We start from the raw sequence: 15,421 nt of genomic DNA on the forward strand, positions 1-15,421 counted from the left end.
ATCCTTTCCTCTCAAAAACACATTGCAGAGATGAGACTGGAGAGTTTACATATACAAAAATCATCTCCCCAGGGTTTCACCTTTCCAGTCACTTGGGAGGCTCTTTGATTCCTCTTTCTTTCTTTCTTTCTTTCTTTCTTTCTTTCTTTCTTTCTTTCTTTCTTTCTTTCTTTTTCTGGGACTAACTAGGACATTGAGCTACTATCTATAGATCTTTCACACATTTCTTCAGGGCTGTGTTAAGAAAACTAAGAAAACTAGTAAAAAGCCCTGTGGTGAGGGGTAGACATGCAGCTTCCTGCGCCAGTGGGGGGAGGGAGTGGGTGGGAGGGATGGGTCACAGTCTTTTGGTGGTGGGAATGGTGTTTATGTACACTCCTAGTAAAATGTAGACATATAAATCACTAGTTAATTAATATGAGAGGGGGAAAACCAGTTGTATGTCTCAAAGTTTTTCAAAACACAAACTGAATCTTTTTAATATATAAGCTGTGTATTTGATATGCAGACTCTCTCAAAAGCCTAGACCAAGTAGATCAGAAGCATCCAATAGCACAGCTATATACAAGATACTGGGTACTGTACAGCCAACCCTAACAAAGGGACTTTTCAAAGTTAACCCAATTACCAAATAATGTGATGATAACATTAACTATCCGTTGTCTTTTTGAACCCTAAGACAGCAGGAACCTCACATCTCCACTATAGAGCCCCTACTTCCCCCAGTCCTGGAAACCTTGGATAGGGCCCACTTTCCCGTATGCCTCTCCCAATCCATATCAAATAATATTGCATCCGCCGACCACAACCTAACCAACACAAAGATTGCCACCTCAACATGCTTCACTTCAGACTGTGTCCAGAGACTTCAGGTGTGGAATGACAACCCTTCATTACTCGGGTGAGACCTTTCCTTTCATAGTATACTCTAATTTCATCTCAGGTGGGTCACTTTCTAACAAAGTCCCATAACCTAGATATACACCAGTTTCTGTGAGAGAGAGCATATGTTCACACGTATCCGTAAACTACTGCAAAATATATGCCTGAAAGCAGAAGTGCACTAGAGTTTCCAGTGAGTACCCCCCAACACTTCCTCTCCACTAAAGCTTAGGGTCCATGATTGCTCAGCAATTTGTTTGGCCTCGTGTGTTAACTCTCTTTTCAGTCACCAGGTTCCAGATATCATCAGGATGCCGGCCAGGCTTCCCTAGACTGAAGACCCCGCCAATGTGTCCTGGAGCTCCGCTTCCCCAGAGACCCACCCTACTAGGGAAAGAGAGAGGCAGACTGGAAGTATGGACTGACCAGTCAACGCCCATGTTCAGCGGGGAAGCAATTACAGAAGCCAGACCTTCTACCTTCTGCAACCTACAATGACCCTGGGTCCATGCTCCCAGCGGGATAGAGAATGGGAAATCTATCAGGGGAGGGGGTGGGAAATGGAGATTGGGCGGTGGGAATTGTGTGGAGTTGTATCCCTCCTACCCTATGGTTTTGTAAATTAATCCTTTCTTAAATAAAAAATAAAAGAAAAATAAAAGAAAAAAAAAAGAAAACTAGAAATGCAAATGTCACACTTATGTTCCAGGGCTTAGTTAACTGACTTGAATATTTTCAGATTCAGGGGCCAGATGGTGGTGCACCTGGCTGAGTGCACATGTAACAGTGTGGAAGGACTTGGGTTTGAGCCCCCAATGCCCACCCGCAGGGGGAAAGATTCACTAGTGGTGAAACAGTGCTGCTGGTGTCTCTGTCTCCCTCTCCATCACCCCTCTTCCCACTTGATTTCTGGCTGACTTTATTCAATAAATAAATAAATAAATATAATAAAAATTTTAAAACACCTAAAATATTTTAATAAAATGTATCCAGAATATAAATAAAAATGAAGGTAATAAAGTCAGAAAGTAAAGTGACAAGAAATGGAAAGTTTTAGTGACGTCGGGTAGATATATATTGGGAGTAACTAAAGGACAGTGTTTGGAGGATTGTAATTATTTTTACTGATTGTATAAAACTTCTCACAACCATCTTTTAATGTCTTCTAGCCTTCAGGTCCTTCTACATGGAAGGGAAGACACCTCTATTTTTGAGCTACCTCCCAACCCTCCCTTCCCTTTTAATTCTTTCAAACACTAAGTTTTTATCTATCTTTTGGTAAACTCCACCCAGAAGTCGCAATTATTACCTTTAGAGAAATTCAGGGAAAATTAGGCAAGTAAAAAATGTATATGTTTAAGTATCTAGAAGTAATTAAAATGCTGAAGTTTTTTTTTATCACCTTTATACTTGATCAGAAAGGATTAACATCATATTCCAGTAGAAATAAGGATATCAACTCACTTGTCTGAACTTGTCTCCTAATGTTGCCTTGAATATATTTCTTTTAAACATCTCTAATCATCCTGAACATAAAAATTACTACTCAGAATATTTAATAAATGTTTTTTAAATATATCATGGTCTATTTATGAAAGTCTGTATCTCTTGAGTATTTAGCATATGTGTTAATTAGCTGAAAATCAGCTGTCTTTCATCTAGATTAATTTATTGATTTTTATATTCAGAGGAGAAATATCCTGATGGTTTGACTTAGATAGTGCTATTTTTCTATGTATTTCTAAAATTCTGTTATCTTTATTTTCAAATATTTTATTAATAATTTACAAAATGATAACCTAATAAGGTAAAATCCCACACCAATCTCACCATCAGAGTCCTGTGTCTCCCATCCTCCTCCAGTAGAAACTGAAATAGCTTTCCCATGGTCACAGATTTGGGTTGAATATATATCTGATTTGCCAATATCTATATATTTCATTATATATTTATTATATATTTTGATTTGCCAATATCTATATATTTTTGCCTATTATTTATTTATTTATTTTAGTGAAGCCAGGACACAACTCATGAGAGATTTCACTGCTCCAGATTGGGTTGCTGTTTTATTCATATAAAAAATGGAAAGAGAGAGAGAGAAAGAGAGAGAGAGAGAGATAAAGAGGGAACATACTGCAGCATCAGAGCTCCCTTCAAGGTCATAACACCTCCCCTGTGGTGGAACCTAGGTGAGGTGCAAGGCAAGACATGTGCTAACCAGTAATATATCTCTCCTCTGACTCCCTGAAAGGTTTTAAATGAGAGAGGGAGAGAGAGAGAGAGAGAGAGGGAGATCAGGAACTAGAAGTTGAAGCCCAGTTTATTAAAAAATCAGTTTGAATAGAAAGTCAAACTTCATACTCATTATTAAGTTTACAACTGTTGACAGTAAAATGATTAATGTAGTCTTTCTGACTGAACTATACAGATTTCATGATAAGCATTTAGATGTGTTCATATTATTCTGAGGATGGGAATTGAAGTCAGATAGACCCTCATTTCACATCCTGATTTTACCACATGTTAGCTGTGCAATTTGAGTCAGTTTGCTCACTTGCAAAGGTGGTCTAATATCACTGATCTTGGCAGGTTATTTCCAGAAGTAAGTAAGGTGACATGTACAGTACTATCATGAACTTTTCCATAGACAACTACTTGATTTCATGGACTCTATGTAATTTGATATTCCTTGCTTCCTACTTTGTGGGGGCAAAAATCTGTTTTTCTCTTTCTTGATCCAAAAGTATGCAGAAAAGCAATTAGAAATATTTATTCTGAGTTATTTTTAAAACATGGTACTTAAACTGATACTACAAAGCAGAAAGAACATTCTAGAATAGGATGACAAAGAGGTCAGCTGAAGATCTTGATCTACTGATGGACTGAACTGTGGTGTCCTGAAGTACCATTAGGAAGACTGAGGCAGCTGAAGACTACCTGTTTCTTCCTTCTCCATCTCCTTTTTCCCCTCTTACCAGAACACGTCTCAACTCTGGCTTATGATGGTGTGTGGATAATGAATTTGGAGTATCAAAAGAGTCTCAAGCACCAAAGTCATGGAAACTTGTTTTGATTAAGGAGTCAACTCTACAGCTGGGATGCAAGGGCACTTATTGTCACTGGGCCAAAATGTTTCCTTCTTCTTCTCTCACTCTTCTCCTCTTTCCCTCTTTTATCTTTTTTGATCATCATCCCCTCCCTTTTTACTGCCTCGTTGTTAATCTTTATGTAACACAGGTTGTATGCTCCAAGTTTTGCCTGAAGAAATCTCCAAGCAAGAACACAAATATCAATTCAGCAATTGAGTTTCAAAGCTTGTCAGCTCATCAAAATTACCAGTCAGTCTTCTCATTTTAAAAGATATTGTCTAGCACCTTCAAAACATATTTCCCACTTCCCAATCTTCCCTTGTACTTCCATTTCTACGTGGGGTCTTCCTAAGACTGTTTGACTGTTTTCCACAATGCAGACATTAGGAGAATTAGGAAAGATGACTGAACTTACTATTACTGTCTCCACTCAGGATCTTTAGTGAATAGTAGCACTGATATTACCTCTTACATATATTTTTGCATATCACCACTACACAATTCAGGCTGAAATTGTAGAGCTATTAACTACAGAAGTGACTTTTTCTGATATTTGCATAAGTGAAAAACATGTGTGTTCAACCAGGTACACCACCACCTGGCCCCAGAAGATAGAACTTTAGCCAAAACTAAACAGAGATTTTATGTCCTTGGATAAACTATTTAACTTTTCTTCAGGTACTCCATCTATAAAACATCTCTATTAATATCTATCTACCTCATAAAATGACTATGAGTAAAATAAGTTGTGGATATAGAAGACACAGTAGGAGATGATGAAAGATACATGTGATTTCATAAACAATTGAAAATGGACATGAATGCACGTTCCATACATACTCATTCTCAAGCTGACAATTTGACAATTTTATATTCAGATTATATTATCCGAATGTCATAGGAGTGGCGTGAGTTTACAGACGTGAGTGACTTATAGTTACTCTGTATAAGTTTGACTACATTTCTTGGTAACTAGATTTCTTGATAAAAAGGGAAAACAAGCTATAGTTTACTTCTGTTGAACTCCCTATAACTAAAGTTACAGTAGGAAACAAATGTGTGTAATGTGTTTATTTTTTAGGAGAAACAAAGGAAGAAAAATCAGTTTAGACAAGGGGAGGAAATACCTTACTTCATAGAGGCCATAAACCATAATCTTTGGAAGGCTCTTCTGCTACTCTAATTCAATTGAATATAATCACCTAAAACAAATAAACAAACACAAAATAGTGGGAAGGATCCAACATGCTCAGGAGAAGACAGTAGACATACAGGCCTCTAGAATAATCTGGACAAAGCGCCAAGGACACCAGTGTCATACAATTAATTCAACTACTGTCTCACCTAGTTCTTTTTCTGTTCTGCTTCAGATGTAATGAAGACATCCTCCACCACTGGATGATAGTATACCTATAAATCTCCTCAGAGTGCATAGGGAAACATCAATCAAACTAGTCTGAGGTATTCTCATAAGTGGAAACAAGATATGTATGTAGAAAACAACCATTTTTCAAAATAAACTATGTAGAAACTGATCCCATTGGTTCTTTAAATGTGTTCATAGCAAACAAAGGCAGAGGGGACTTTAGCTTGTACTAAGACAGATTAGTTGATCACTGATAGATACTCTGGAGACAACACCATATCAGACCTGAAGACTGAAGCAACAGGATTAGAATTTGGGCAATGATGGAATGAGGTATAATGACTATTTTGTATCATGTATTCATGACCATCTCTCCCTTCCTGGAGTCCTTAACATTGGTGCAATATACCCAGCTCAGTCCAAGTTCTATTTTGTTTCCCCTTTCCATTCTTATTTCTCAACTTCTACCCATACTGATCCTTTTCTTTCTGGTTTATCTCATTTAACATGTGAAAGCCCAACACCTATGGGCATCTAACATTTGATAAGGGGGCCCAAAGGATTAAATGGAAAAAGGAGGCTCTCTTCAATAAATGGTGCTGGGAAAACTGGGTTGTAACATGCAGAAGAATGAAATTGAACCACTTTATCTCACCAGAAACAAAAATCAACTCCAAATGGATCAAAGACCTAGATGTCAGACCAGAAGCAATCAAATACTTAGAGGAAAACATTGGTAAAACACTTTCCTACCTACACCTCAAGGACATCTTTGATGAATCAAACCCAATTGCAAGGAAGACTAAAGCAGAAACAATCCAATGGGACTACATCAAATTGAAAAGCTTCTGCACATCCAAAGAAACTATTAAACAAACAGAGAGACCCCTCACAGAATGGGAGATTTTCACATGCCATACATCAGACAAGAAACTAATCACCAAAATATATAAAGAGCTCAGCAAACTTAGCACCAAAAAAGCAAATGACCCCATCCAAAAATGGGCAAAGGATATGAACAAAACATTCACCTCAGAGGAGATCCAAAAGGCTAACAAACATATGAAAAACTGCTCTAGGTCACTGATTGTCAGAGAAATGCAAATTAAGACAACACTAAGATACCACCTCACTCCTGTAAGAATGGCATACATCAAAAAGGACAGCAGCAACAAATGCTGGAGAGGATGTGGGGACAGAGGAACCCTTTTACATTGCTGGTGGTAATGTAAATTGGTACAGCCTCTGTGGAGAGCAGTCTGGAAAACTCTCAGAAGGCTAGACATGGACCTTCCATATGATCCAGTAATTCCTCTCCTGGGGTTATACCCCAAGGACTCCATAAGACCCAACCAAAAAGAGGTATGTACTCCTATGTTCATAGCAGCACAATTCATAATAGCTAAAACCTGGAAGCAACCCAGGTGCCCAACAACAGATGAGTGGCTGAGAAAGCTGTGGTATATATACACAATGGAATACTATGCAGCTATCAAGAACAATGAACCCACCTTCTCTGACCCATCCTGGACAGAGCTAGAAGGAATTATGTTAAGTGAGCTAAGTCAGAAAGATAAAGATGAGTATGGGATGATCCCACTCATCAACAGAAGTTGACTAAGAAGATCTGAAAGGGAAACTAAGATCAGGACCTGATCAAATTGTAAGTAGGGCACCAAAGTAAAAACCCTGTGGTGAGGGGTAGACATGCAGCTTCCTGGGACAGTGGGGGGTGGGAATGGGTGGGAGGGATGGGTCACAGTCCTTTGGTGGTGGGAATGGTGTTTATATACACTCTTAGCAAAATGTAGACATATAAATCAGTAGTTAATCAATATGAGAGGGGGAAAATCAATTGTATGTCTCGAAGTTTTTCAAAACACAAACTGAATCCTTTTAATATATAGGCTGTGTATTTGATATGCGGACTCTCTCAAAAGCCTAGACCAAGTAGCTTAGAAGCATCCAATAGCATAGCTATATACAAGATACTGGATACTGTACAGCAAACCATAACAAAAGGACTTTTCAAAGTTAACCCAATTACCAAATAATGTGATGATAACATTAACTATCCATTGTCTTTTTGAACCCTAAGACAGCAGGAACCTCACATCTCCACTATAGAGCCCCTACTTCCCCCAGTCCTGGAAACCTTGGATAGGGCCCACTTTCCCGTATGCCTCTCCCAATCCATACCAAATAATATTGCATCCGCCGATCACAACCTAACCAATGCAACGATTGCCACCTCAACATGCTTCACCTCAGACTGTCCAGAGACTTCAGGTGTGGAATGACAACCCTTCAGCTTCATTACTCGGGTGAGACCTTTCCTTTTATAGTACACTATAATTTCATCTCAGGTGGTTCACTTTCTAACAAAGTCCCATAACCTAGATATATACCAGTTTCTGTGAGAGAGAGCTTATGTTCACACGTATCCATAAACTACTGCAAAATATATACCTGAAAGCAGAAGTTCACTAGAGTTTGCAGTGAGTACCTCCCTAACACTTCCTCTCCAATATTCCAAGCTTTGGGCCCATTATTGCTCAACAATTTCTTTGGCCTCGTATGTCTCTTTTCAATCACCAGGTTCCAGATGCCACCAGGATGCTGGCCAGGCTTCCCTGGATTGAAGATCCCACCAATGTGTCCTGGAGCTCAGCTTCCCCAGAGACACACCCTACTAGGGAAAGAGAGAGGCAGACTGGGAGTATGGACCGACCAGTCAATGCCCATGTTCAGCGAGGAAGCAATTACAGAAGCCAGACCTTCTACCTTCTGCAACCCTCAATGACCCTGGGTCCATGCTCCCAGAGGGATAGAGAATGGGAACGCTATCAGGGGAGGGGTTGGGTTATGGAGATTGGGTGGTGGGAATTGTGTGGAGTTATACCCCTCCTACCTTATGGTTTTGTTAATTAATCCTTTCTTAAATAAATAAAAAAAAAACATGTGAAAGACTCTGATAGTAACAGATCAAACTCTAAGTCTATGGGTCACAAAAAGGTGGAGAATACCATTCCAGATCAGCTTGATCTTGATACTATAGACAACAGGGAAGGAAATAAGCATAGCTCATAATGAGGTGAACAAGATGTGGAACATTCTTTCCAACTGGTGAATCAGAGGCAATCCAATCACAGTGATGTAGAAAACCAGGACACAGCAGATATGGGAGATGTCAAGTTGTTAAGGGCTTAGGCCCCTTTTTCATGAGAGGCAATGCTCGAGAAACTCGTAAGAATCTCTGATGAGAATAATCAGAGACTCCAACACACATATCAGACCTACAAGTACAAGTGGATACAGTCGATTAAAGGTAATGTCAGCACAAGCAAGTCTGATGATATCTTGATGAAGTCAGGAATGAGTAGGAAAGGACATGAGAGTCACAACAGGGGAAAAAATACAAAGGCAAGATTGGGGGAATCACATTTATGAATCCCCTCATGAACACACCAAGACCAATTTTCACCACTCGAGTATTAGTGAATATAGAGATATATCTAAGAGGGTCATGAATGGCAATGAAATGATCATAGGACATAGCAAGCAAAATCCCAGACTCTACAAAGGAAAGGGAGTGTAGAAAGTAGGCTTAAGAAAAGCAGGCTATGTTTTCAGTCTCCCTGTGGTTCAACCAGAGGACTCCCAGCACTGTAGGCAGTGTGATCAAGGGCAGCCCCAGGTCTGTGGCTGCCAGCATGGCCTGGAAGTAGTACATAGGCTCAGGAAGATGATGATCTTCCTTAAGACAGAGGAGGGTGCCATTGCCAAAAAGAATGGAGATGTAGACAAAAAGGAAGGTGAAGAAATCCAGTAGTGAGCTGCCTCCCAGCCCAGAAAGCCAGTCAACAGGAAGGACGTGGAGCTGCTGTTGGGTTTATCCAGAAGCAGTGGCATGTTTGTTTGTTCAGTTATTACCAATATTATCCAGCAATACCATTGATGGACATTTATCCAAACGACACTCAAACACTGACTCAAAGGGACCTACCTATGCACCCCTGTCTTCCTAGTTACACTGATCACAATAAGATAAGAGTGGAAGCAGCTGAAATGTCCACAAAGAGGCGACTGGCTAAAAATATATAGGGGACTGGTTGGTGATACATCTGGTTAAGCCCACATGTCACCATGAGAAGGACCCAGGCTTGACCCTTAGGTCCACATCTGGAGAGGGAAAGCTTTGCAAGTGGTGAACCAGGGCTGCAGGTGTCTCCCTGTCTCTCTCCCTCTCTGTTTGCTCCTTCCCTCTTGATTTCTGACTGTCCCTATCAAACAAATAAGTAAAGATAATTTTAATTTAAAAAAAATAAAAGAAAGGGGGTCTGCCGGTGATGCACTGGGTTAAATGCACATAGTACTAAGCACAAGGACCCGCAAAAGCAGCCCAGTTGTAGCCCCCACCTGCAGGGGGCGTCACTTCACAAGCAGTGAAGCAGGTCAGGTCGGCTGGTGTCTTTCTCTCGCCCTGTCTTCCCTTCCTCTCTGGATTTCTATCTGTCCTATCCAATAAAACGGGGGTGGGGGCGGTCTGAGAGAAGCAATGGATTAGTAGAGCTAGGACCGAGCCCCGAGCCCCGATACCCAAGCCCCAAGCCCCAGTGATAGCTCTGTAGGAAATTAATTAATTAATTAAAATAAATGAAATTATGGGGCATTTACTACACTGAATACTACTCTGCAATCAAAATGATGACATTGTATCCTGGAACTGGAGGCATTTTGCAAAGTAAGTAAAGAGATGAATGACAACTACTAGATGGTTTCTTTATATGTGGGACTTAGCGAACTAATAAGACATGAACTTGGAAAAGAAAAAGAAGGAGAAGGAAGGGGGTCGGGTGGCAGCGCAAGGCGAGCAAGGCCTGAAATGCAAAGACTGGCATTAGGATCCCGGTTGGAGCTCCCGGCTCTACACCTGCAGAGGAGTTGCCTCACAAGCAGTGAAGCAGGTCTGCAGATGTCTATCTTTCTCTTCCCCTCCCCCCCCCCCCCCCCCCCGTCTCCCCTCCTTTCTCAATTTCTCTCTTTCGTATTCAACAACAAAAACATCAATACAAACAATAACAATAAAGACAACAAGGGCAACAAAAAAAAAAAAAGAGGGAAAAAATGGCCTCCAGGGGCAGTGAATTTATGCTGCAGGCACCAAGCCCCAGTGATAACCCTGAAGGCAAAAAAAAAGAAAGAAAGAAAGAAAGAAAGAAAGAAAGAAAGAAAGAAAGAAAGAAAGAAAGAAAGAGGAAGGAGAAGGAAAGGAGAAGGAGAAGAAGAAAAACAAAACAAGTGGTTTCTTAGTGTTGTGGGAACTCTGGTGGTTATCACTGGGAGGTGAAGGGGTGAGGACACAGGACTTTGGCGGTTCTTTGGTGGCAAACGGGCCAGAGTAGTTACTACACTTACAGCATCTGTGCTCTTAATCACATGTTGCCACTTTTCTAAGAAAAACAAAAGAACTTTGACTCCTAGAAATGCCATTCCAGCTCCTATCCTCACAGCTTAGTTATAACTTGACTAAAGAGTTGTCTTATCCTGCCCTCTCTTCTTTGGTTTTTAAACAGATCAGTTTACTGAGGGCAATGTTAACTGACAAAACAGTTATTGCCCTAAATGTATAATTAGTCTTATATCTCTACTCTGTGGATGTCAGCATACCACACCCTCCGCCAGCTTGCCCACTCTTCTTGATGAGAACATGGGACTGGAAAATGTAGACAGAGGAAAAGGAAGAAAGTAGGAGTTGGGAAGGACAGCGTCTCTTGGAAAGAGACAGGCCTCTGGGCTCCTATTAGCTGCAGATGCATACCCATAATTGAAGCCCTGCCATCAACTGTTGCCCAACCCTTCTCTTGTTTGCACTTACTTCTCATTTAGAGACAACATGACAGCTCTCAAGAGGACTCTGGGGTAATGTTCCCTCAAGAACTCCCACAGCTCAGTTCTTTAAGTGGTCTACTTTACTTGACACATGTTAAACAGCTGATCACTCTCTCAGCGACAGAATTTAGTTAAGAGGTAGGGCACGGAGCCCTTGGGGACTGCTGTTCAGCATTTAGGCTGCAAATAAGAGTGCATATGGTAGAAGGAGGGGGAAGAGTCCATGGAAATGTACCCTGGGGGCGGACTTCTAAAATAAAAATTCCTGGAGGCCTGTCTTACTAGAGCAAAGAAACAAAGTAACAAATGGTGTTATGACAAAGTCTGATAAGTTCAAAGTTCCTGATTTTTTAGCATGGCTTTGAAGAATGGGAGAGAACCAAAATTCAGGTCAGTGAGGCTATATTTTCTCTGTAAGCTTTGGTCACAAAGGCAAAATACATTCTAAGTAAATCCAGAGCTCTAATAGGCTTTATTAAGCAATTTATAAATAAGTCCACATCAGACTCTGCACAATGGAAGGATTTTATCATCCTTTTATAGATGACCAAGAAGCCAAAAGCAAAATAAAAATACTTCAGTCAAAGAAATCTTCCCTTAGGAGAACACAGGCTGGGGTATCTGATCTCCTTGTTGTAGACTTGGAAACTCAAGATTGCTGGCTTTCTAATACTTTTTTTTTGCTAGAGGCTGGAGCTACAGTTAGTCAAGTATTAATCCTGACTGGAGAATCAGCCCCAAAGAACCATTTGGGGGTACAGATTTTTGTTTTTGTTGTTGTTTTTAAGTAGGTGTTCTTGAAGGCATTGGAAGTGTCAGGAAATAGGTAGTGAGTTTCTCAGAAAAAATATATATATACATATATATATATATATATATATATATATATATATATATATATATAGTGTGTGTGTGTGTGTGTTAAGAGGAATTAGAGAAAAAGCAGGTACCTTAAGACTCTGACTCCACTAAACCTTGGATCCTCTAAGGGTTACCTCCTTGAAAATGTAGACTACATTTTGGAAAGCTTGAGGCCAAAAATAGTTACTTCAGCAAACTAGATGATTAGTGGAGATTCAGGGAAGACTAAAGCTTCCTTGTTCTTCCTCAATGAATTTCAACCCTCCCAGTCCCCACTGTAATGTAGACATTTTCTGTATGACTTTTTTTTCCCCCTGCAAGTCCAAATAAGCAAAGACAGAATTATTTTCTGAAAACAAAAGCATGGAAGGTGCCATGGCACCATGGGAAGTTCTGGTGCTGTGGTCTCTCACTGTGTCTCTTTCACAATGAAAAGCCAGCCAAGAGCAGTGAACGGACAAGCCCTTCGTGCTTAGGAAATGCAAAACACAATAGAATACTAAAATAGATTTTATGTGAGTTTTAAGTGAGGTTATCAAGAAAGACCCAGTAAATTAAGAGTGTGGTTATTGTGCAGACTTAAGTGGCTGCCTTCCTCACTAATAAGAGATAAAGTGATTTGGTCATTTCTCTGTTCCTAGTGAAAGACAAAGAGGAGACCCTATTTCAAAAGGAAACTTGGAATTATCCACTCAAACTTCAGAGTCCTGTGCTAACTCCTAAAAATAAACTGCCTAAAATAACCCTGATGCCAAAGACACATGGGTGGCAAGTCTTGCTTCTCTACAATAGAAACTCACTGGCTATATGTTCTTCAGACAAGCTCCTCAGCTCTATTTCCTCTACCCAGCACCCTCACTCCTGCTTCCTTAAGCCCAGATAATCTAAATTATTCTCTCGAGCCTTTCACCTATAAACAGGGACCAATTATCCCTCTTTTGCCCACCATGAGTCCACAAATTTACCCACTGCCTTCCTCTTCATTCCCTTTGCCATTCATACATGTCATCTTTTACCCACTGCTTTGATGAAGTCTAGTTTAATACTTTCAGTTACAGTCAAATCTAGTGTCCTCAAAACGCCATCCATTCCTTTTTCTTTCTCTTTCTTCCTTTCTTTCTTTCTCTCTCTCTCTCTCTCTCTCTTTCTACTGATCTTTTATATCTCATCCACTCTAGGAAATATTCATTTCCTTCTTAATTCCACCAGTCACAACAAAGAATACCATGCTAAACATTTTTTTAATTATTTATTTATTCCCTTTTGTTGCCCTTGTTGTTTTTTTATTGTCGTAGTTATTATTGACGCTGTCATTGTTGGATAGGACAGAGAGAAATGGAGAGAGGAGGGGAAGACAGAGAGAGGAAGAAAAAGACAGACACCTGCAGACCTGCTTCACCACCTGTGAAGTGACTCCCCTACTGGTGGGAAGCCGGAGGCTTGAACCAGGATCCTTACGGCTGTCCTTGAGCTTTGCGCCACCTGCGCTTAACCCACTGTGCCACCGCCTGACTCCCCATGCTAAACATTTTATAGACTCAGTTCAATTGTTATGGTACAGTTCAAATATAGTGACTTCTGTCATTGTACATTATTTTTCTTGTTTATGTGATTATGAAAACATCATTCAGATACCTTATATATTCATTAATATACAATAGATTCATTTTATATTCAATCATTCTACATGCCATCAGCCCTATGTGATAAATAGTTAGTATTTACATAGACTCTATATTTTCATACCTAGGAATCTTCCAGAGATGACTAAATCACTAACAATCCTGTCTTCAGACAAGGCTATGAAGCATTACATGAATAAATAACACACTCAAAAGTAACTACTGAAGAACTAGAACTTCGTATGCATTACCTACAGGGGATATTTTTCTCCTGAAAAGGTCTGCAATGTGGATCAACAGCAGTGCTTCACCGTTCCTACTCACTGGCTTCCCAGGAATGGAGAGGGTACATCACTGGATCTCCATTCCACTGTTGATGGTCTACCTCTCCATCCTACTTGGTAATGGCACACTTCTGTTTCTTATCAGGGATGACCATAACCTCCATGAACCCATGTACTATTTCTTAGCTATGTTGGCAGCCACAGACCTTGGAGTGACAGTGACCACAATGCCCACAGTTCTGAGAGTTTTGTGGTTAAATCACAGAGAGATTAGCCATGGGGCCTGCTTCTCTCAGGCTTATTTTATCCATACTCTTTCAATCATCGAGTCTGGTGTCTTACTTGCCATGGCTTATGACCGTTTCATTGCTATCCGCAACCCCTTGAGATATTCTTCCATTCTAACCAACACTCGAGTAATAAAAATTGGGCTGGGGGTATTGACAAGGGCTGGCCTATCAATCATGCCGATAATTATCCACCTGCACTGGTTTCCCTATTGTCGATCTCATGTACTGTCTCATGCCTTTTGTCTACACCAAGATGTCATCAAGTTAGCCTGTGCTGACATCACTTTCAATCGTCTCTATCCAGTTGTGGTTGTATTTGCAATGGTTTTGCTGGACTTTCTCATAATATTTTTCTCCTACGTCTTGATTCTTAAGACTGTCATGGGCATTGCCTCGGGAGAAGAAAGGGCCAAGGCTCTCAACACATGTGTCTCCCATGTTTGCTGCATTTTGGTCTTCTATGTGACTGTAGTTGGTTTGACATTTATCCATAGGTTTGGAAAACATGCTCCTCGAGTGGTCCATATCACAATGAGCTACATATATTTCCTTTTCCCCCCTTTTATGAACCCTGTTATCTACAGCATTAAAACCAAGCAGATCCAGAGTGGCATAATCCGCCTGTTCTCTGTGATTCATTCTAGACCCTGACCTTGATTCAAAATCTACTGAGGAATAATAGCTCAGGAGACCTGAACAAGCTAATAGCTTTGTTGAGAGCAGCAGCTAGAGAAAGACACGTCAATGGAAGCCAATCATGCTGTCATTCAGAACATCATTTTACATTCTCCACATTCTTATGGGCTATGTAGGATATATGTACAACACCAGACATAGATATCAGGTTCATGGTTCATTTACTTTTTCCCCCAGGGGGTTCCAGTGTTTGGTGATCCTGTGTCGTTTGATATGTTCTTCTTGTATATATTGTGTGGGTCACCAGTATTTGACAACACCCACTGGTTTTCTTTATATGATGCATTTTTATCTACAATATACCAAGTAATAATAGCACTCTCAAACTCATACATGTGGTTGGGGAGATAACATAATGATTATACAATGGTTCATGAGGTTCTCAGGTCCCAGGTTCGATCCTCGACACCACTATAATCCAGAGAAGAGCAGTGTT

The 15,421-nt window shown here is 40.3% G+C and overlaps 1 protein-coding gene and 1 pseudogene across 1 annotated transcript; one reads left to right on the forward strand and one right to left on the reverse strand.

Moving 5' to 3' along the window:
- Positions 1–8,392: 8,392 nt before the first annotated feature.
- On the reverse strand, positions 8,393–9,252 carry LOC103122875 (olfactory receptor 51B5-like; annotated as a pseudogene).
- A 4,749-nt stretch (positions 9,253–14,001) lies between these two features.
- Positions 14,002–14,940, forward strand: LOC103122809 (olfactory receptor 51B6). Its single transcript, XM_007533429.2, has one exon. It carries the CDS (start codon positions 14,002–14,004, stop codon positions 14,938–14,940), a length of 939 nt encoding a protein of 312 aa, XP_007533491.1.
- Positions 14,941–15,421: the final 481 nt, after the last annotated feature.

The sequence above is a fragment of the Erinaceus europaeus genome, chromosome 17, assembly GCF_950295315.1.
Source record: "Erinaceus europaeus chromosome 17, mEriEur2.1, whole genome shotgun sequence".
NCBI classification, from domain to species: domain Eukaryota; kingdom Metazoa; phylum Chordata; class Mammalia; order Eulipotyphla; family Erinaceidae; genus Erinaceus; species Erinaceus europaeus.